General features: G+C 47.4%; 1 protein-coding gene across 1 annotated transcript in view; it reads left to right on the forward strand.

Annotated features, from left to right (window-relative positions):
* Nucleotides 1-23,727, forward strand: part of DYNC1LI1 (dynein cytoplasmic 1 light intermediate chain 1) — a 61,506-nt gene that overhangs the window by 13,869 nt on the left and 23,910 nt on the right. Inside the window, exons 3-4 of the mRNA XM_065398697.1 lie at nucleotides 5,024-5,140; nucleotides 12,713-12,943. Of these exons, the coding sequence (XP_065254769.1) occupies nucleotides 5,024-5,140; nucleotides 12,713-12,943 (348 nt within the window). The remainder of the gene's footprint in view (nucleotides 1-5,023; nucleotides 5,141-12,712; nucleotides 12,944-23,727) is intronic.

Consider the following 23,727-nt stretch of genomic DNA (forward strand, 5'->3'; position numbering starts at 1 on the left):
CCCCACCCCCGCAGCTCCCATTGGCTGGGAACTGTGGCCAATGGGAGGTGCAGGGGCGGCACCTGCGGACGGGGCAGTGCGGAGAGCCACCTGGCCACACCTCCACAGAGGGAGCCAGAGGAGGGACATGACGCTGCCTCTGGTAGCTGCCTGAGGTAAGCGCTGCCCAGAGCCTGCACCCCTGACCCCCTCCCGTGCCCCAGCCCTGATCCCCCTCCTGCCCTACGAACCCCTCGGTCACAGCCTGGAGTGCCCTCCTGCACCCCAAATCCCTCATCCCCAGTTACACCCCAGAGCCCGCACCTCCAGCCAGAGCCCTCACCCCCTCCAATGCCCCACCCCCCTACCCCAGCCCAGAGCCCCCTCCTGCACCCTGAACTCCTAATTTCTGGCCCCTCTCCAGAGCCTGCACCCCCAGCCAGAGCCTGCACCCCCTCCTGGATCCCAGCCCCAATTTCGTGAGCATTCATGGCCTGCCATACAATTTCCATACCCAGATGTGGCCCTCGGGCCAAAAAGTTTGCCCACCCCTGTTCTAGCAGGATGTGAAAAGCCAACCGTAGCTCCAAAAGCTGTCTTTGCTGTTTCAGTGGCATGCAAGTGACTGACCTGTGTGTGAAATACTTAATCATTTTCTAGATACTAACTTTTATATAAATCCTTCCAAATTTCAGTTAAATGTAGAGGTAACCAAAATATGCTATACCTTCTAGTGCAGGGGTGGCCAGCCTGTGGCTCCGGAGCCACATGCAGCTCTTCTGAAGTTAATATGCGGCTCCTTGTATAGGCACCGACTCTGGGGCTGGAGCTACAGGGGCCAACTTTCCAGTGTGCCAGGGGGTGCTCACTGCTCAACCCCTGTCCCCACTCTACCCCTTCCCGCCCACTCCCCTGAGCCTGCCATGCCGTCGCTCTTCCCCCACTCCCTCCGAGCCTCCTGCATGCCTCGAAATAGCTGATTGGGAGGCGCTGGAAGCGGGGGGCAGGAGGGGGAGGGGGGTGGTGTGGAGCTGATGGGGGTGGGCTGCTGACATATTACTGTGGCTCTTTGTCAATATACACTGGTAAATTCTGGCTCCTTCTCAGGCTCAGGTTGGCCACCTGTTCTAGTGCATAGTATATTAAACATTACATAGCATAGAATGTATAAAAGAAAATCCACAGATAGTGTGATAGGGCAATGACAATGTAAACATCACATTAATTGACAAGATAATAAAATTGCACATTAATAAAAGAGCTAATGTTCACAGGCTGAAAGTAGTGAGGTTCAATTTGTATTAAAAGGGAAAAATAGATAAGAGGCTATCTCAGCGTGAGTACAAATCAGATTCTGAAGACATTCGATAAAGCAGGAATCAGTCAAATAAAAATCTTTTCTTATCCTCAATAAGGGGAAAGTAAGATTTTGCTATTGTATATTCTGAGAGGAGGAGCTTATGAGACCCTTCCAAGCATATCCAGCATATCTGTGTCATCTACTTCAGAACTTGGAAACTTCACTCATGGTGAATACAGTAACCACCTCTTTTCATCCACAGAAACTTTCCTTATGTTTTTTTTCTGTTGAACCAAACATGAAAATAATGGTTGGATTAGTTCATTTTGATGAAAGCACAGACTGTTGCGCTTCAGGATTGAGGGAGGGAATAAGTTTCTCTTTTTATTACCTGTGAAATAATGCCTATGGCTAGTATTTCCTCACACTTTCCATTATAATCCCCTGTTTTCATTTGCTTATAATTTTGCCAAACTTTAACCACTCTGGATTAATTTTTCCATATCTGTTCTCTTTCTGGATGATAATGAGGCAAGGGTAGGTAGTGCTTCCAATGTTAATTTTTCTGATTGTTTTTAAACAGCTCTTGCACCTCTGGTTTGGAGCATGACTTGAAATTTGGCAGAGGAACAGTCCTGGGGTCAGAGAAATGTCTCTTGTGCTCTCCATGAAAAAATGGATGGATTTATCAGAATTATAATCCTTTCAAAATCTTCTTGTGCACATGCAACAGATTAATTTTTCTACTCTTCCTTTATTTTCAGACCATTTCAGCTGCACTGTGTGTATGCTCCCAGACCTTATGAGCTGCCTGCCTGTTGGCTTGCTCTTTCCCATCAAAGTATCCTTTAGCCTGCAGGAGGGTACTCTCTGGGCTGGGATCCAGAAAATTATAAGTGTTATGCTGCAGTCTAGTTTCATGATTACATACATTGTTTTCTGGGACCACTGATTCATTCAGTACACAAGATAATGAATATGCTCCCTCAATCGCTGAACACTATCTCCATTATTTGCTAGTACTGCAACAGACATACATTTCTGAATTAGGTTTTTGCCACTAGGACAGACTTCAGGAAGTTTGTCCTACAATGATAGTCAAATAGTTTTAGCAAGTCCCAACTGAACCCTGTCATCATGCTATACTAAATACACCAATCTAGTAAGTTCAGCTCACAATTGTTACCACAGAGGCAACTCTGTAGTACATAGGGTTACCATATTTCCACAATTAAAAAAGAGGACACTGGGGGGGAGGCCCGCCCTAGCCCCGCCCCCATCCACTTCCCACCCCCTGACTTCCCCTCTCAGAACCCCCAACCCCCCCTGCTTCTTGTCCCCTGACTGCCCCCTCCTGAGAACCCCCCACCCTAACTGCCCCCCTAGGACACTACCTGTCCCCTGACTGCCCGCATGGGTGGCAGGTTTGTAGAAATTTTGGTGGTGCCCAGAACCCGCCCCCCCCCCCACCTGCCTAAGGCTCTGGGAGGGGGGTTGGGTGCGGGGAGGAGGTCTGGGGTGCAGGACCTGGGCTGGGGATTAGGGTGCAGAGTGCAGGCTCTGGGATAGAGTTTGGGTGCTGGGTGCAGGCTCCGGGCTGGGGCAGAGGGTGGGTGTGCAGGAGGGGGTGAGGGGTGCAGGCTCTGAGATGGAGTTTAGGGGTGGAGGGGGTGCAGGCTTTGGGAGGGAGTTTGAGGGCAGGAGGGGGTGTGTGGTAAGGGGGAGGGGGTTTGGGATGGAGTTTGGGGATAGGAGAGGGTTCAGGGGTGAGGGCTGTGGGTCTGAAGATGAGGGGTTCATGATGCAGGAGGGGGCTCAGGGCTGGGGCAGAGGATTAGGGTGCGGGGGCTGAGGGCTGGGGCTGAGGGGTTTGGGGCGTTGGAGAGGCTCAGGGCTAGGGTGGAAGGGCAGGGTAAGGGCAGCCTGCCTTGCCATTAGTGGATGGGGGGCACTAGGACCCTGGGGCAGCAGACAGCAGTTGCTGCCTGGAGCAGGGTAGGAATGTGCACAAGCAGGCAGGGGAGAGGGGCGTGCTGCTTTCTTTCGGCCAGGGACGGGGGGGGGGGGGGACGGGACGACGCGCGGAGGGGGGTGGCAGGTGGAGTCCGGGGCCCGCTCCAGGCAGGGACGGGGGAGAGACCCAGCTCCAAATATTGCTGGAGCAGGGCCCCCGGCCCTGGATATTGCTGGAGCTCGGGCACCACAAAAGAATATAACCCGCCTCCCCCCCACCCCATATTCACACCCCCACCCCAGATAGGCCTATCCAACCCTCCCCCTGCTCCCTGACTGCCCCCCGGGACTCCCCTTACTATGCCCATGCTGATCAGATGCTGGTTCCACGTGTAGGCAAAACATGCTGCAGGGCTGCAGGCAGCGGGGGGGGAGTGGGGAGGGGCTCTGGCTGCTGGAGGCCAATGGGAGCGGCTCAATCAGGCCCAGCCGCCCAATCACCACACCGCACTCTGCATGGAAGGGAGGGAGGGGAGGGGAGGGGTAAAAATCCCGGACCTTTTAACCTTGTTACCAATTCCTTCCGGACAGCTATTTAAAGACACAAAAGCCGGACATGTCTGGGGAAATACGGACGGATGGTAACCCTAGTAGTACAGTGGTTTTCAACTTCTTCCATACTACAGCCATTTCCCAGTATGGGAGGTGTGGGTTGGTTGCAACCTTGAGGTGGAGAACTCATTCCAACTAACTCTCCTTTGTGGGGAAATTGAACAAGTGCCGGGTCCTAGCAGGGCAAAGAGAGGGGGAAAAAATGACTTTGCTGCAGCAAAATGATGACGTCCGTGGCAAAAATGCCAAATTCTCTGTCATGTTGGAAAAAATGCCATGTTCTCTTGGCTACAGAGTTGAAGAGTTCACAGGGCCTTCGCTGAAATGGATGGGATAGTTAGCACTTCTTTAGAGCTGTTTCAGACTGCATGTGTATTTAGATAGGCATCACTTAGTTTATGTGTTTGATGTGATATCTGCAACCATAAGGGCTAGAAACTTCTTTTTAAAGGAAAGAGAAGGAAACTGTGACACCCCTCTTCACACACATCACCTTTTAATCTGCCCTTGTAATTATTGCTTACCACCCTGATGGAGGGCTGACCTGAAGTCTGTGGTAGTGGCAGCCAGGGAAATACTTTTGGGAAAGTTAATTTGCTGCAGAAAAATATTGTTCATTTCTTCCTTTCCCAGTTCTCATCTGAAGACATTGCATTTACCTGCTTTTAAAAAGATTGTACAAAACATTAAGATTTAGACTACTGCACTTTTCAGTTGACTTTATAGTATTTATAAGATATTTGAATAATATACTTACTGTCTGTTATGTTCATATTGGAAAAATAATTCTGTGCATTCTGATGGATTGAATTGAAATCTAGGCTTTTGTGGACTTAAACCATATTGAACGTCAAAATTTAACTTAAAAATAGTTAGTGATTGTGCAATGCTCTGAAAATGTTAATTAAGCTAGGAAATAAGAGGAACGTTAAAAATACTACAGTAGAAAAACTACAATGGTGGTAAATATATTAATATTATAAATAGACATGATTAGTATTTGTTATGTTGGGGCTGATGCATATGTTTGGAATAAATCGAACACCCATGTTTTCAGATTGCATGAGTTCTAGCTGAGTGACTTCCATTGTTACCTGATATTTGCCCCAAAATAAGTTGTAAGTAGGTAACATTATTTACTCAGAGATTTGATCTATATTAACTTTTGTCTTTTTCTAGGGGAAGATGGTGCAGGAAAAACTAGCTTAATAGGCAAACTGCAAGGAATAGAGGAGTACAAGAAAGGAAGAGGAATGGAATACTTGTACTTAAATGTGCATGATGAAGATAGAGATGGTAAGTATCAGTTGTGTATCCTCAGCAGTGAGAAGATTTTAATTCTAAACTGGATGGCTTACAGGCTAATAGTGGGATATGGAGTTTTTAATTTCCTAGGTCACTTGCTCAAATTTAGCCCAAGCCTTTAGTAACACTTACCTTCAAGTGGCAGTTTGGTTTATGCGAAATGTGTGTCCAATTCCCAATAAACAGGTATCTGCATAACAGAAACCATCATGATAGGTACCCTCTGTTTAGACACTCAAGGATAGAATGGTGTTGTGTCTTTAGAATACTTATTATTTGTATTACTATAGCCCCTAGGAGCCCTAGGAACCCATTAAGCTAGGTGCTATACAAAGAGAGAATAAAAAGATGGTCTTTGCTCCAAAGAGCTTACAGTATATGACGAGACAACAGACCAACAGGAAAGTGTGAGGAAACAACGAGATAGTATTGGTCAGCATGGTAGAGAGTAGTCTCAGCACATCAGTAGCCTAGTTGTCCAGTATTTTGTAGACATCATAGCAGAAGATAGTTTTAAGGAGATATTTGATGTGGGAAACTGAGGTAGATTTGTGGCTGTTTATGGGGAGCCCCTCCCAAGCATCAGGGGCAGCCTGGAACAAAACAGGAAGGTACCTGTTTGGAATTTTCAAACAAGTGGGCGATGTAGGTTGGCATCATGGGGATAGGAGACAGGAAGTGACATTTCAGTAGTGAATGAGAGTAGGGTGGGGATAGAATGTGATGAGCCAAGAAAGTGAACACAGGTAGCTTGTGTTTAATGCATTAGTAGGAGGAGCCAGTGGAGGGATGGAAAGGAGTGACGTGGTCAAACGATGGCGTAGGAAAATTATTTTTGCAGCAGCAGTCTGCATGGATGAGTGGAGAAAGATTGCATTTGTCAATTTCAGAGAGAAGGATATTACAGTAATTGAGGTGTGAGATGAGAGCCTGGATGGATAGAAAAGGCCATATCCCCCAGATGTTATGCAGAAAGAAATTGCAAAATTTAGGAGTAGCCTGGAAATGAGGATAGAGCGAGGTCCGAGTCGAAGATTACACCCAGGTTACAGTCCTGAGTGACAGGCAGGTGATGTCTACAGTGATTGAGAAAAGAGGTGTGTGGGGGGGGGGGGGGGGGGAGAGAACGAATAATAATCTGTTCTAGCCATAGAGTTTGAGCTCATAGCTAGACATCCCTGAGGAGCTGTAAGAAAGGCTGAGATTTTAGTTTGGAAGAAGGAGACAAGTCAGGAGTAGAGAAGTAGATCTGAGAGTCATCAGCATAGAGAGAATAGTTACATTTGTGTTTGTGGATGCGATTACCCAGGGATAAGGTGTTGAGGAAGAAGAGACAGGGACCCATGGTCAGAGCCTTGTGGAATCTCCCTAGAAATGTGGAGGAGGGTTGAGGAGGGTCTTCAGAGGACATACTGAAGGAGTGATTAGAGTTGTGGAAAGAGAACCAGAAGAGGACAGTCATGGAAGCCAGAGGACAAGATTTCAGAAAGTGCATGGTTGGTAGCATCAAAGGTGGATTAGAGGTCAAGGAGGATAAGAATGGAGTCTTGGTTCTGAGCTTTGAGGAAGAGGTTTTTGTAGATTTTGATGAGGACTGTTTCAATGCAAGAAGCAGGATTGGAGTGGGTCTAGGATGGATTGGCGGAGAGGAACTACCGACAGCCATTGTAGACCGTGTATTCAATGAATTTAGAGATGAAATGAAGATAGGGCAGTAATTGGAGAGACAAATGGGGTCAATGGTGGCTTTTTAAAGATGGGAGAGACTTGCACATGCTTGTGTTGTGAGGGGAAAGAGCCAGAGGAGATAAAGAGGTTAAGGTGGGGATGTGAGTTGTCGTGAGGGGGTGGGATGGGGTCACTGGGGGAAGTGGATGGTTTAGAGGAGAGATGACAAAAAACGTATGAGTCTGTGATGGAGGAGGAGCATTGTAGGAGGGGAAGGGGAAGAGAAGCTGAGGGAAGGTCACACGTTTTGTTAACTTTCTCTTGGAAGAAATTGACGAGATTCTGTGCAGAGAGAGAATTAGAGGAGGGAGAGGGTTTGAGGAATAAGTCAAAGGTGGCAGAAAGGCAGCTGGGATTGTGGGTATGGGATTCAGTTAAGTTAAAGTAGAGCTGTTTTAGCTAGAAAGATGGCAGGAAGGAAGAGAAATTCATAGTGGATATAGTCAGACTGGTCCTGGGACTTTCTCCAGAGATGCTCTGCATAGCAAGAGCAGGAGCAGAGGAAGCAAATGTTGTGGGTGATCCAGAGGGGTTGGCAGGGCAGACCTTGCAATAGGAGAGGGGGGCAAAAGTTAAGGGTGGAAGCATGGAGAGAATAAACAACCATATTAATGGAAAAAAGGGAAGAGGAAGCTGGGAGCAGATGAAAAAGTCATCAACACTGATGGAATGGAGGTCACAGGTAGTGACAGGTTGAGGGATTGGGGTGGCTGATGGACAGTGCTGAAAAAAGGTAGGAGATCAGATCGGAGAGGGGGAATTTGGTAACAGAGAATAGAAAGCAGTCCTTGGTGAAGACAAAGTCCAGTGAAATGTCATTTTTGATGAGTGGGAGCATTGAATCAGGGCTGCAGTTTGAATGAAGAGGTAAGATCAAGGAAATGTGCAGTTAAAGGGTTGTGTTGGGTCATCATCATGGAAGCTGAAGTCACAGAAGATGAGAGTGGAAGATTGTGAGGAGAGGAGAGATCCAAGAGTAAAAATCAGTGGGAGAGGCTGATGGGTGGACTGTAGATCACGGGTTCTCAACCCTTTTCCCTCTGAGGCCCCCCTCAACATGCTATAAAAACTCCAGGGCCCAGCGGGGGTAGGAGCAGCCTCGGGGCAGGGCCTTGGGCATAGGCGTAGTTTGACTTCTATTTAGGGGCGGGGCAGGGGCCAGCAGGTCTCGAGCCACCTCTGCATGGCGGGGTCCAGAGAGGGAGTGCCACCTCCACCCCTGACTCACCTCAGCAGGCCACCCAGCCTGTCTGGGTTGGAGAGGGGAATGCAACCAACAATTATAACTCAGAGGTGGGAGACTTAGCTCAAAAAATTTGAAAACAGCTTAGGGTGCAGGGAAAGGGGTCACTAGGGGCTGTGTGAGGGCAGGGGGTGGAGATAGGGAGTCACTAGGGGATGTGTGCAGACGGGGTAGCTCAACTTGCAAGGAGGGGGTAGCTGGGGCTGTGCGCAGGTGCAGGGGTAGCTCAGGGTGCAGGGAGAGGGGTGGCTAGGGGCTGTGCGCAGGCAGGGAGGTAGCTCAGGGTGCAGAGGAGGGGGTGGCTAGGGGTTGTGTGTGGGCAGGGGGTAACTCAGGGTGCAGGGAGGGCATAGCTCAGGGTGTAGGGAGAGGGGTGTTAGGGGCTGTGTGCTGGGAGGACTCCCCTGTGGTCCCTGTTCCCGGAGGGGTCTGCCAGGCAAGGAGCTGGGTCTCCCGAACTGGGGGGCTCTTACCAGCTGCCTCTGGGGAAGCAAAGGGGGCTAGGAGCTGAGGAGCAGCTTCAACCTGGGGCACCAGCCGGAGAGGAAGAAATGCTGTTGCTTCCTGCTCCATGCACCAGCTAGAGCAGCAGTTGTCCCACACTTCCCAGCTCGGGCTTCAGCGTCCCGCCTCTTACCTGAACAGGGAGAGGCGGGGCGTGGGGAGGTGTAGAACTGCCCTGGGACTGCCATGATCCTGTACTGCAGTGCTGGGAGGGGGGCAATGCCCTCCATGTCCCCAACTCTGCCCATGTGCTCAGGGCTTCTACGCCACAAGGAGCACCAGGGCTCGAGGCTCCAGGGCTTCAGCCGTGCGCCTCCCCTGGCTTTAACCCTGCGGGGGGGGGGCAGGGATCAGACTTCAGCCACGGGGTCCCACGGCCCCCTTGAAAGGGCTTGCGGACCCCCAGCTGAGAACCGCTGCTGTAGATGACCGCAACCTGGAGTGGGAGAGGGGAGAAGGGTTGTATGCAGCACTGCTCAAAAGAGGAGAAAGTGGAAAAGGAGAAGGAAGGGATTGAAAACATCAGGAACAGGAGAAAAGCCCAGCACGCACACCACAGTCTTAGGGTGGGGAGTGCAAGAAGGAGAGGCCTCCGTAAGAGTGGGCAGAGGAAGGGATCCAAGTTTCTGAGCGGCAGGAGCTGGAGGGAGCAAAATATGAAGAGGTCATTGTGACGTTCCCCTCTGGTGTTATCTGGACTGATAATCTGCTAGGTCACTCCAATCCTTGACTCTGGGAGCTGGCCTTACCCTGCTCTGCTGTGAGAATCCCCACTCCTGGGCTGTTCACGCACAGCCTCTAGCATGTAAGCTGCTCCTTGGATTGTGCAACTGAATAACACTAGCTAATATCTCCAGTCCCAGACACAACCCTACGAACCTCTGTAGTGTCCAGTTATGGGCACTGCAAGCTTATATGAGTTCTCAATTTAATAAAGAAATTGATATGTACCAGGCTTGTTATCCCAAGGGGAGTCTCTGACACGCTTCAAACCTAACGCACTGCTTCAAGTAGAATAAACAGATTTATTAACTACAAAGATAAATTTTAAGTGATTATAAGTCCAAGCATAACAAGTCAGATTTGGTCAAATTAAATAAAAGCAAAACTCATTCTAAGCTGATCTTAACACTTTCAATGCCCTTACAAACATAGATGCGTCTCACCACAGGCTAGCTGGTTGCTCTTCAGCAAGGCTCTCCCCTTTGATCAGCGCTTCAGTTGCTTGGTGTGGTGTCTGTAAATATAGGTGGAAGAGAGAGAGTGCGTGGCAAATGTCTTTCCCTTTTATCATGTCCTTTCTTCCCTCTTGGGTTTGCCCTCCCCCCCCTTCAGAGTCAGGTGAGCATTATCTCATCGCAGTTCCAAACTGACCCAAGGAAGTGGGGTGACTCCCTCCAGAGTCTAACAGATTCTTTTGTTGCTGCCTAGGCCAGTGTCCTTTGTTCCTGTGAGGCTGGGCTGGGTTTGTCCCATACCTGCCCTCCTGAGGTGTGAACTGCTTCTCTGTTCTTGGAGAGTTTTTTGCCTGGGCTTGCTTTAAGCCATGAGGATACATCTTCAGCCTCATAACTATATACATGAAATTATAGTCTATAACATTACTGTAACAATTACTATAACAACCATGCTCAGGGCATCATGAGCCTTCCAAAGACACCCAATATGACAAACTTTGCATTGGATACCACACAATCATTTTACAAGGATGAACATGGGGGTGCTGGGTGTTCCCCCGAGGTACAGAGTGTCACAGTCATAGATTACTGTGATCTTTGTAGATATCTCAAGAGAAAAGATGGAGGAGGAGGATGGGTGTGAGATTAAGAATGGTGGTATGAGAGGCATGGTGGGGAATGGTTATGTGAGGTGGAGTGGGTGGGGATGAAGAGAGGGCCAGGATTTGGGTAAATGTCACCAGAGGTCATAAGGTTGCAGATGTGGAACTTAGATTTGTGCTGGTGGGAGGAGTGGAGAGCTCAAGGTAGAGAGGAGAAAAATAGGCAGAAGTTGTGGGGAACTGTAAAGGGATAAGGGTAACCACAAAAGTGGGATTGAGTCAGTGGGGATGACAGGAGGAAGATGGATGAGGCACACTGGATAAGTGATATGAAGTTTGCACTTCTGACTATGCTGTATTTATCTGTTATGTGAATAAACAATACTCCATATCCAATGTTGTCAAACCAACACTCTTAATGAGCACTAAAAACAAGATTTTTAAGGAAAACTGCCCTCATTTTACTGAACCTGATCACTGTGAATGTTCCAACACTTTTAAATGGCTCACTGGGGGGGGGGGGGGGGGAAATGTGTAATTAAAAATGAATGTTTATATTAAACTTAAGAGCATACGTATTTTGGGGAGGGGATATTTTGTATTTCTTGCAGATGCAGGGGACTAGCTGTAAAGTATTCCTGTCCATTTCTCTTCTCTTTCCCCCTGCAAAAAAATCAGGTTTCTGTTTCCTGTAATTCCACCTTTTGCAAGGCCTGGTACTGTTTCTGCCTGTTTGGGCACATCATGCCATGGCACACCCTCTCCCTAGTACTTACGGGTATCATAGAGAAGGCTATGTCTACACTACAGCCGGGATCAACATCCTAAGATCGATCCATTGGGAGTCGATTTAGCGGGTCTAGTGAAGATCCACCAAATCGACAGCAGATTGCTCTCCAGTCGACCCCTGTATTCTACCTCTTACAAGAAGAGTAAGGTAAGTCGATGGGAGAGTTTCTCCTGTCGACCCCCCACGGTAACTCGACCTAAAGTACATTGACTCCAGCTACGGTATTCACGTAGCTGGAGTTGCATAGCATAGGTCGACTTACCGCGGTAGTGTAGACATAGCCGAATAGAGAGAAGCAGAGACATTAGAGGGAGCCATATTGGATTGTGGCTGCTCAAAGCGGGGATGTAAAAGTGATCCTTCAGCCCTGGTCTAGCTCACTCTTAAGGGACAGCTGATAGTTTTGAGCATTGAAGGCCTAAATATTCTCTTACTATAATACTTGCTTTACGCTAATACTGTGAAGACTAACATTTTTAAGTACTTGCAGATGTAAAATGTTACACAAGTGCTAAGTATTATGTTGAGGTAATATGCTTTCACTTTCAGGAACTTGCTCTAGGGAAGTTAAGATGCATTTAAAGTATCTCTTTTTTAAAGAAACCAATTTGTTGGCTGATAAATTGCAGATATAAGGTACAGTAACTCCTCACTTAACGTCCTCCTGCTTAACATTGTTTCAAAGTTACGTCGCTGCTCCATTAGCGAACATGCTCATTTAAAGTTGTGCAATGCTCCCTTATAACATCGTTTGGCTGCCTGCTCTGTCCACTGCTTGTAAGATTCTATGGAAGAGCAGCGACTTTACAAGGGAGCATTGCACAAGTTCCTCTTCTCTGCCTCCTTCCCCTCACTCCCAGCGCTCCCCCCGTCACCAAACAGCTGTTTGGCAGCGCATAGGACTTTCTGGGAGGGAGAGGGAGGAGCAGGGAAGCGTCGCATCTCTGCTCCAGAGAGGAGGTGGAGTGGGGGTGGGAAGAGGCCTGGAGTGGAGCGGGGATGGGAAGAGGCGGGCCTGGAGCATCCCCGGGCAAAGTCGGCGCCTGTTCTTCTGGGGGGAAGCTGCCGCTGCTGCTGCACAAGGTGCTTCCTAGCGTCCTTGCCTGCAGTGGGCTGTGCCTGTGTGTGGTAAGCCAGGGGCACCTCCCAACCACAGTACAGTACTGTACAGTATATAATGCCTTTTGTCTGCCCCAAAAAAATTTCCTTGGAACCTAACCCCCCGTATTTACATTAAATCTTATGGGAAAATTGGATTTGTTTAACATCGTTTCACTTAACGTTGCATTTTTCAGGAACATAACTACAACGTTAAGTGAGGAGTTACTGTATGCAAAGATGGTGCATGTTCCTTGGGTTTTACATACCATCTCATGGAGACCAGGAGCTAAGAAATCTGATATTAGTAGAACTGTCAACACAATTCTAATATACTAACCATGATCCTATAGACTACATTTTAAAAGGATAACTTACAAGACATAAACTAAAATCTGTATTTTCTACTTTTTATTACAGATCAAACAAGATGTAATGTGTGGATTTTGGATGGTGACCTGTATCATAAAGGTCTCCTTAAATTTGCAATGGAGGCTAACTCTCTAAAGGACACTCTGGTTATGCTGGTCGTAGACATGTCTAGGCCTTGGACTGCATTGGATTCCTTACAAAAGTGGGCAAGTGTTGTAAGAGAGCATATTGACAAATTAAAAATTCCTCCTGAAGAAATGAAAGAAATGGAACAAAAGTGTGAGTATTTTAAAAAATAGAAACTGTTGAAATTAAATATACTTAATGCTTTTTTGATCTATTTAACTTCTGATGCAGACTGTTTTTATTCTTTGGAAACTCAGTAACTATCTTGAGTTAGGTTATCTAAACTGTTCTATTAAAGTACCTTCAATGCACAAGTAATATTTCTCTGTTTAGAAAAACTTTGAATTAGCATAAAAGTTGTAACTTCTAAAAGCCTTGCTCTTCAAAGATTTTGTCTTGCAGTTCTGTTCGACTGCACAGCTAGGTAGATATAAGGCATTGGGCTCTAAAAGGCAGCACATAGGCACTGTTTCCGCCTTCATCGCTTGGGTAGTACTAATTGTATTTGCTCAAAGACATTGTCTACACTGGAGAATTTTGAACCAATGTGCCTCTGTTCAGGCTTTTGTGACGTAGTCAAAATGCCTGAGCCCTGTCTACATTAAATTTTGCACCATCAATAGCACTAGTGCTAGTGAGATCAGCTGCTAAGTCAGTTAGGTGTAGCAACACCAGGTGGAGCAGTGCCTAAATACATTTAAAAATCTGGGCCTAAGTGACATGCTCACAGTGGTACAGGAAGTCTGTGGCAGAGCAGAGATTTGAACCGAAATCTCTGAATCCTAGGCTAGGGCCCTAACAGCCAGATCATCCTTTTTAGGTAGAACTGTGCTTTGCTAAAGTGTACAGTACTGCAATAGTTGACACAGTTCTGGAATTGAAACCTTAAGTTAAATGTTAAGACGGACTGCTCGTTTATATGTTTGGATAAATATCTATTGGGGCTTGTAGCGAGGCGGTCTGGTTCCCCGCTGCCCCGGAGAGGGACGAGCCCCTCCGGACACCAAAGTGGGTGGAGCCAGTGGAACTTGCGCCCGCCCCCCCAGAGGTCAGGGCGCAGGACAGGAAGTACAAAAGCCCAACCCCAGAGCTCACTAGAGGCCCAGCCGCCGGAGAAGCCAGACGCCTGTGGCCTAGCTCCCGGTGGGGAGACTCCTGCAGTCTGCGACCGATCCGAGGACTGGCCAGACCAGCCGAGGCCTGATGCTGACCAGACCCCGGGGAAGCTGTTAAGCCTGCCTGTGGCAAGCTACCCAGAGGAGCTGCCAAGCCTACCTCTCGCCGAGTACCCTGAAGAGCCCATGGTGCTTGATTCTGTGGAGGACACCATCCAGACACAGGTACCTCTAGAGTGGGAGGTAGGAAGTAGCCCGGGGGCAGCCGACCCTAGTCTGGCTGCAGCACACCCAGAGTAGGGTTACCATATTTTGAGTGTCCAAAAAGAGGACACTCCACGGGGCCGGGGCCCCGGCCACGGCCCCGCCCCAACTCCACCCCTTCCCCAAAGTCTCCGCCCCCTCCCCTGCTTCCCACGAACATTTGATTCGCAGGAAGCCTGAAGCAGGCAGCAGGTAAGCTGGGGTGGGGTGGGGGGAGGAGGCGCGGCCCAGTCTGGCCCCCCCAACCGAGCGGCTCCCTCCGGCGGCCGGCCCCGGCCCCAGCGTCTCCAGCCTGGCTCGGCTCGGGCCCTGGGGTGCCGGCCCCGGGCCAGCCCCCGGCCGAGCACCCCCAGGCCAGGGTCCCCGGCCCCCGGCCCAGCACCCGCACCGCCGGCCCCGGGCCAGCCCCTGGCCGAGCACCCCCGGCCCAGCACCGCCCGGCCCGGCCCCTGGCCCAGCACCCAGCGGCGCCGGCCCCTCCCTATTTTCCCGGACATGTTCGGCTTTTTGGGATTTCCCCCCGGACGGGGATTTGAGGCCCGAAAATCCGGACGTATGGTAACCCTAACCCAGAGCCAATATCAGTGTGTTGCGGCCAGGATCTCCACTGACACAGTAGCAGGCCATCTGCCGCTGTTAGGGCCCCGGGCTGGGACGCAGTGGAGTGGGTGGGCCTGCGTCCCACCTGCCACCCAATGTGGCAGTCCCCCCCCTTTCCCCAGGCCCTTCGAAGCCAGGGACTAGGCCTCCTGAACTCATTTGTTTGCTCAGCCCCTGCATAAAGGCCTGAGCCATAGACTCTCTACTGCCCCGCCCTGACCCAGGGCCTGGGTCTGCGGAATAGAGCTGTTTGTTGGTCTCTACCGTTGCCGCGGCGTGAAACCCCGTGGCCAGGCTAGTTTCCCCCGAAATAACCTGACGGACGTAGCGAGGCGGTCTGGTTCCCTGCCTCCCCAGAGAGGGCTGAACCCTTCTACAGGGCTTTATATAAGGATGAATTATCATTTGTGAGTCACATTCAATCATTCCTTCAAGGATTTTCTTAAAGGACTGGCTTAGTGGCTCTGATTTTTATAGGGGAGCCCAAAACCTGCTCCAGGATCTGGTTTTATTCTTTGGGTTGGAAGCCTTACGGAGGCAATGTCTCTGCCTCAAGTAAAATAATGCTGGAGTCTTTGCCTCTGGTTACCTAATAGTGTCCCTTACTTGACGAATGTCATTGAAAGGCTATAAAGTATTCCATCTGAAAAATAAATTTTGCCTGCTTTCTTTAGTGCTTGTCTCTTTATTGAGCACATCTGGTTCTTGTGTTTGCTTGATTACCTTTTTAGTATCTAGCCTTTGTTTTCTTCAAAACTATTTACTACTGATTTAGCTCGTTAGTTACATTGAGTCATTATCTTCAGGATAGGGCTGCTTGTTCTAACTGAGCTAGGAAGTTGCACTAAATTAGGGGAAATAGTATTTACACATCAATTATAATCTTTTACTATATCAAAAATGATGGTGTTGATTTCCAGATATGGCCTAACTAGTTCTTCTCACGTCTGGGTTTTTGTATTTAGTGATGTATCATTTTACATTCAGAAAGAGAAATAAAGTACACAAGTTAGGGAAGTAATTAGATTTTCATTTAACGGGGGGGGAGACCCTGTCAGCATTGTGTTTAAAAACTTTGATCTTTAGATTTTCCTGACTTGTGTACTTGATTTCTTAATTTCAACGGCATTAGTTTTTGTGTTTGATTTTGTTTTTTTCTGCTTTAAGAAAAGGACAATGTTGGGGCAGCCTTTAACTAGGGCAACATGTTCTAAATCATTATAAGGTAAGGGTGTCATAAAATACTAGTTAAAAAATAATTCCTAAAGTTCATGTGCTCAGTGGTTATTTTAGCACTCATAGTCTTAAAAATATTGAACCAATTTTCTTAAGTTATTTTTCCTTCCTTGTTGGCTTTGTTTTATAGTCCTCAGATATAGATGACTGAAGCTGGAAATGTGAATTACAAAGGTAGAACATATGAGGAAAGCATTTACCCTACTTTCCTATTCAGATGGATGAACTAGTTGTACTTATGTTCTCTTTTTAAAAAAATAAATAAATAAAAATCTTTAAATTGAATAAGACCTTGGAAATTTTCATTTCTTGACGTGTCTGAGAACTATGAGCAATTGGAAATGTAGAGCAGTGGTCCCCAAACTTTTGAGGATTGCAACCCCTCTGCCCCTGTCCGTGCCCCCCCTGCCGACTACGCCACTGTGACGGGTTGGATCACAGAAACCCCCTTGGGAGCTGCCACCCAATGTACCAAGACTACCCCTGCTTCTGTTTTCCCTGCCAGCTCAGGATTCCAGCACCCCGTCTTGCTGAGCCAGACACTCCAGTCTGCTCTAACAAAGACTCAGGGTCTGGATCACTAGTCCCAAAGCTGCAAGTTTACCCGAAAACCAGCTCACAGGAGTGTGCTTGTCTTTAGCACTCAGATGCCCAACTCCCAATGGGGTCTAAACCCAGATAAATCCGTTTTACCCTGCATAAAGCTTATGCAAGGCAAACTCATAAATTGTTCGCCCTCTATAACACTGATAGAGAGATATGCACAGCTGTTTGCTCCCCCAGGTATTAATACATACTCTGAGTAAATTACTAAATAAAAAGTGATTTTATTAAATACAGACAGTAGGATTTAAGTGGTTCAAAGTAGTAACAGACAGAACAAAGTAAGTCACAAGCAAAATAAAATAAAATGCGCAAATCTATGCCTAATCAAACTAGATACAGATAATCTCACCCTCAGAGATGCTTCAGTAAGTTTTTCTCAGACTGGACACCTTCCAGGCCTGGGCACAATTCTTTCCCCTGGTACAGCTTTTGTTCCAGCTTAGGTGTTATCTAGGGGATTCTCCATGATGGCTCCTCTCCCCCTCTGTTCTCTTCCACCCCTTTATATATCTTTTGCATAAGGCGGGAACCCTTTGTCTCTCTGGGTTTCCACCCCCCGTCACTGGAAAAGCACCAGGTTAAAGATGGATTCCAGTTCAGGTGACATGATCACATGTCACTGCAAGACTTCATTACTCACTTGCCAGCACACATATACAGGAAGACTCACAGGTAAACACAGTCATCTGCAGACAATGGTCCTTGTTAATGGGAGTCATCAAGATTCCAAACCATCATTAATGGCCCACACTTTACATAATTACAATAGGCCCTCAGAGTTATGTTTTATATTTCTAGTTTTAGATACAAGAGTGGTACATTTATACAAATCGGATGATCACACTCAGTAGATTATAAGCTTTGTAATGATACCTTACAAGAGACCTTTTGCATGAAGCATATCCCAGTTACATTATACTCACTTATATTTTTATAAAACCATATAGACTGCACAACGTCACATAGAGCAGTGGTCCCCAAACTTTTGAGGATTGCAACCCCTCTGCCCCTGTCCGTGCCCCCCCAGAGCCAAGGCCAGGACAGCAGTAAGGGGACCACAGCTGGAGGTGGGTATGGGGCTGAAGCTGGGGGCAGGGACAGGAACAGAGTCGCGGCCAGGGGCCAAGGCTGGGGGTGGGAGCAGAGCTGCAGCCGGGCTGCGGTGGGGGCCAGCGGCTGGATGCGGCGCTGCTCTGGCCCCAGGCTGGGAACAGAGTTGTGGCCAGGGCCAAGGCTGAGGGTGGGGCCGGGAGCGGAGCCGCAGCTGGGCCATGGTAGGGGTTGGCAGCAGGGCCCCTGGCCAGGTGCAGAGCCGCACCGAGGCTGGGGATGGGGTCAGGTGTGGAGCTGGGGCCAGGGCGAGGCTGGGTGGCGCTCCCTCCCTGCCCCCATAGGGGGCCCGCCACACTACCCCGAATGTTCCTCCGTGCCCCCAAGGGCGCACACCCCACAGCTTGAGGACCTCTGTTGTAGAGGAAACTTGAACACGTATTTAAAAATGGATTTTTGTCAGCAGACATTGTTATCCCTGTGTTAGTGGATCCCATACTTTTATTATAGCAAGAGTAATAGTGACTGCTTTAGTTAAATGCTTCCATTCTCCTACTATTTTCAGTCGTTTCCTGGAACTTGAATCTATTGACATAAAATTTAATGTTCTTTATTTAAGGTGAATGTGTGTGGTGGTGTTTTTTTAATAAATTAAACAGCTCAGCCATTTGTGTGTGTGTGTGTGGGGGGAGGATAGGGAAGGCTTTCCCATTATATTAGAAACGTGGAGTAGGAATTTAGCTCAGAAATATCTTTGAATCTTCCAGTGAAACTTGGTTTAGATTCAGAGATATTACTAGTTTGAAATACAGATGCACAACGTGAGGCTTTCAAGAAAATTTTCTTGCACAATTCATAATGTGCAGTGAAGGAGGACTGTCATACATATATACATACATGACTAACTCTAGCCGCATAGCAAAAAGTGAACTAATAAGCCCTGACCACAGACTAACCTAAGCATATCCTATAGAAGCCCTACCCTCCATCCATGCAAAAGTTGTAAAGGGTTGAGAGAGGGCTCTTGTGGCCCTCCGAAGGTTCTGCTAGAGCAGGAGTTCTCAAACTGGGGGTCGGGACCCCTCAGGGGTCGTGAGGTTATTATGTGGGGGGTCGCGAGCTGTCAGCCTCCACCCCAAACCCCACTTTGCCACCAGCATTTATAATAGTGTTAAATATATTAAAAAGTGGTTTTAATTTATAACCGGGGGTCACACTCAGAGACTTGTTATGTAAAAGGGGTCACCAGTACAAAAGTTTGAGAATCACTGTGCTAGAGGAACAGGAAATGAGCTCTTCTTCTGCAGCCACTGGTTCCATTGTTGAACATTCTAAGAGTACATCTACATTGGGATAAAAGACCCGCAGCTTGCCCAGGTTGGCTGACTCAGGCTTGCGGGGCCTGGGCTGTGGAACTTAAAAATGGCTATGTAGACACTTGGGCTTGTGCTGGTGCCTGGACTCTGGGACCTTCCCCCCCCCCGGGATCCCACAGCTTGGGTTCCAGCCTGAGCCCAAACATCTACACATCAGTTTTTCAGTCCTGCAGCTGAAGCCCCCCTCTCCTCCTTCCCCCCCCCCCCACCCAAGTCAGCTGACCCAGGCCAGCTGTGGATGTTTAATTGCTGTACAGGTGTAGCCTAAGGCCTTGGCTACACTTGCAGCTGTACAGCGCTGTGAGGTAAACCTGTCTTCATACAGCTGAGTAGGGAAAAGCGCTGCAGTCTGTCCACACTGACAGCTGCCAGCGCAGTGGTGTGGCCACACTTGCAACATTTGCAGCTGTGTTGGGAGCGGTGCATTATGGGCAGCTATCTCAGCATTCATGTGGCTGCAACGTGCTTTTCAAAACGGGGGGGTGGGGTGGATTGTGACAGAGTGTGTGGGGGGAGAGTGAGTGCTTTTTGGAGCGTGTTAGCTCTCTATTTTGCAAGTTCCGAACTCCCGGCCCCCTGCTCATTCATTTACTCACTCAAAGCAAGCTGCAAACTGTTTGCTTTTTTCTGTGGTACGAGCTTTGAAACTGGCACTTCCACATTCCTGCAGCTGGTCACAACAATGGAGAGGATTGGCCACTTGACAAGGTGATTAGTACAGAGCTGCAAGCGTTTACACTCACACCCATGAGTCGTAGCCACTCTGCTGCAGCTATTACTCCTCTCGGAGATGTGGAGTACCTGCAGCGGTGTACCCAGGGAGATACAGCGCTGTAAGTGGCCTGCCAGTGTGGACCGGGAGTGAGTTACAGCGCTGGGGGAGGCTTTACAGCGCTGTAACTTACACTTAGGCCTTGGCTACACTTGCATGTCTTCTCTGCAGTGCTAACTTGGGTGATTAGCACCTGGGTCAGCCTAACTCAGTTGTGAGCAACAACACTGAAAAGCCATATTCAAATTACTCTCCTCACTGGTGCTGCATTCATGTATGTGTATCGCTAGGACTTCTAGGGGCCATCCCATTGTGCTGCAGTAAGTTGAACTGTGCTGATTCTTTCCCTGGGAGAACTTGCCTGTAACTTCTGGGGACACAGAGGGAATTGTGGGCGGGCATTTGAGGACTATCAGCACTTGAGTGATTAGGTTGCATCCTCATTGCAAAATGGGTGGGTTATCAGCTCAAGTGAAAACCTCACTTGGATTTTAGCCTATATTCCCAGATGAGCCAGCTAACATAGGTTGAAAGAACCACCATATTTGAGTGAGAGGATTTTATATAGACAGGAGGATGGTTTGGGGCAAGACTTGAGTAGGAGTCTGACTTTGCATGAAGATATACGCTAAGAACTTCACAGCAGAGCAGCTCTCAGGCTCTCAAAGGCCACAGGAGAGAGTAGGAGAAAAGCTAGCTCATTTTGGAGATGAGGCTTGGGAGGCCAAGGAGCCCTTGAAATGCTTTCACATAGAAAAAAGTTACATGCTGGGCTCGAAGTTCAATGGTGTAAAGCTCCAGCAAGTTCCTGTTTATAAAAAATATATATTGTGCTTGGGTCATAGTGCTTTTCCATGCAAATCCTGGTTTGTTTCAATGGCACCCATGCCCCCCTTCCATACGGGCCTGTCTAGAGTCACCATAGCTCAGACCTGCTAAGGAATGTAGGACTGCAGATGAGCAAGGCTCCATCTAGCAGGTCTATAGCTGGAGTAGGAGCCTTATGGAGCTCTCAAGCTCTTCTGGAGGAGGGACTTTACTCTGGTGGTCTTATGAAGTGTGAAAGCAGGCTCTCCACAGCACCTGTTTGCAGGAGAGGTTCTCCCTCCTGTGAACATGAAAGGTGTGTGGGACAAGGCATTTTGGTAGTAAATAGCTCCAAATGATGGAATTGGGATTCATAGATTCATTCATAGATTCTAGGACTGGAAGGGACCTCGAGAGGTCATCGAGTCCAGTCCCCTGCCCTCATGGCAGGACCAAATACTGTCTAGACCATCCCTGATAGACATTTATCTAACCTACTCTTAAATATCTCCAGAGATGGAGATTCCACAACCTCCCTTGGCAATTTATTCCAGTGTTTAACCACCCTGACAGTTAGGAACTTTTTCCTAATGTCCAACCTAAACCTCCCTTGCTGCAGTTTAAGCCCATTGCTTCTTGTTCTATCCTTAGAGGCTAAGGTGAACAGGTTTTCTCCCTCCTCCTTATGACACCCTTTTAGATACCTGAAAACTGCTATCATGTCCCCTCTCAGTCTTTTCTCTTTTCCAAACTAAACAAACCCAATTCTTTCAGCCTTCCTTCATAGGTCATGTTCTCAAGACCTTTAATCATTCTTGTTGCTCTTCTCTGGACCCTCTCCAATTTCTCCACATCTTTCTTGAAATGCGGTGCCCAGCTCCAGCTGAGGCCTAACCAGTGCATAGTAGAGCGGAAGAATGACTTCTCGTGTCTTGCTCACAACACACCCAGAATCATGTTTGCTTTTTTTGCAACAGCATCACACTGTTGACTCATATTTAGCTTGTGGTCCACTATAACCCCTAGATCCCTTTCTGCCGTATTCCTTCCTAGACAGTCTCTTCCCATTCTGTATGTGTGAAACTGATTTTTCCTTCCTAAGTGGAGCACTTTGCATTTGTCTTTGTTAAACTTCATCCTGTTTACCTCAGATCATTTCTCCAATTTGTCCAGATCATTTTGAATTATGACCCTGTCCTCCAAAGCAGTTGCAATCCCTCCCAGTTTGGTATCATCCGCAAACTTAATAAGCGTACTTTCTATGCCAATATCTAAGTCGTTAATGAAGATATTGAACAGAGCCAGTCCCAAAACTGACCCCTGCGGAACCCCACTTGTTATGCCTTTCCAGCAGGATTGGGAACCATTAATAACAACTCTCTGAGTACGGTTATCCAGCCAGTTATGCACCCACCTTATAGTAGCCCCATCTAAATTGTATTTGCCTAGTTTATCGATAAGAATATCATGCGAGACCGTATCAAATGCCTTACTAAAGTCTAGGTATACCACATCCACAGCTTCTCCCTTATCCACAAGACTCGTTATCCTATCAAAGAAAGCTATCAGATTGGCTTGACACGATTTGTTCTTTACAAATCCATGCTGGCTATTCCCTATCACCTTACCACCTTCCAAGTGTTTGCAGATGATTTCCTTAATTACTTGCTCCATTATCTTCCCTGGCACAGAAGTTAAACTAACTGGTCTGTAGTTTCCTGGGTTGTTTTTATTTCCCTTTTTACAGATGGGCACTATATTTGCCCTTTTCCAGTCTTCTGGAATCTCCCGTCTCCCATGATTTTCCAAAGATAATAGCTAGAGGCTCAGATACCTCCTCTATTAGCTCCTTGAGTATTCTAGGATGCATTTAATCAGGCCCTGGTGACTTGCAGGCATCTAACTTTTCTAAGTGATTTTTAACTTGTTCTTTTTTTATTTTATCTGCTAAACCTACCCCCTTCCCATTAGCATTCACTATGTTAGGCATTCCTTCAGACTTCTCGGTGAAGACCGAAACAAAGAAGTCATTCAGCATCTCTGCCATTTCCAAGTTTCCTGTTACTGTTTCTCCCTCTTCACTGAGCAGTGGGCCTACCCTGTCTTTGGTCTTCCTCTTGCACAATTGATAAAAAGTCGTCTTGTTTCCCCTTATTCCTGTAGCTAGTTTGAGCTCATTTTGGGCCTTTGTCTTTCTAATCTTGCCCCTGCATTCCTGTGTTGTTTGCCTATATTCATCCTTTGTAATCTGTCCTAGTTTCCATTTTTTATGACTCCTAAAAAATAAAAAGATCATGCAAGATCTCGTGGTTAAGCCAAGGTGGTCTTTTGCCACATTTTCTATCTTTCCTAACCAGCGGAATAGCTTGCTTTTCGGCCCTTAATAGTGTCCCTTTGAAAAACTGCCAACTCTCCTCAGTTGTTTTTCCCCTCAGTCTTGATTTCCATGGGACCTTACCTATCAGCTCTCTGAGATTACCAAAATCCGCCTTCCTGAAATCCATTGTCTCTATTTTGCTGTACTCCCTTCTACCCTTCCTTAGAATTGCAAACTCTATGATTTCATGATCACTTTCACCCAAGCTGCCTTCTACTTTCAAATTCTCAATGAGTTCCTCCCTATTTGTTAAAATCAAGTCTAGAACAGCTTCCCCCCAGTAGCTTTTTCAACCTTCTGAAATAAAAAGTTGTCTGCAATGCAGTCCAAGAATTTGTTGGATAGTCTGTGCCCCGCTGTGTTATTTTCCCAACATATATTTGGATAGTTGAAGTCCCCCATCACCACCAAATCTTGGGCTTTGGATGATTTTGTTATGTGATTTTGGATGTGGGAAGAATCTAGGAAAATCAGTTTAAAAAAAAAAAAAAAAAGTTTGCATGGCAAGTAAGGAATTGAGTAAGCTTTTACTATGCAGCCTTCATTATGTCCCTTTGATCATATTTATTATTGTAGCCTTTAATTACCTGGTCATACATAATTTCTCAAGTTCAGAGTCATTTGTTATCATATGCATGTACTCTACTATATACCTTTACAGTCCATGAAATTCATTTACATGAAATACACACTGTAATCAATACTTATATGATATACAATAAATGAATCATAAA

This window comes from Emys orbicularis, chromosome 2, assembly GCF_028017835.1.
Source record: "Emys orbicularis isolate rEmyOrb1 chromosome 2, rEmyOrb1.hap1, whole genome shotgun sequence".
In the NCBI taxonomy this organism is placed as follows: Eukaryota; Metazoa; Chordata; order Testudines; family Emydidae; genus Emys; species Emys orbicularis.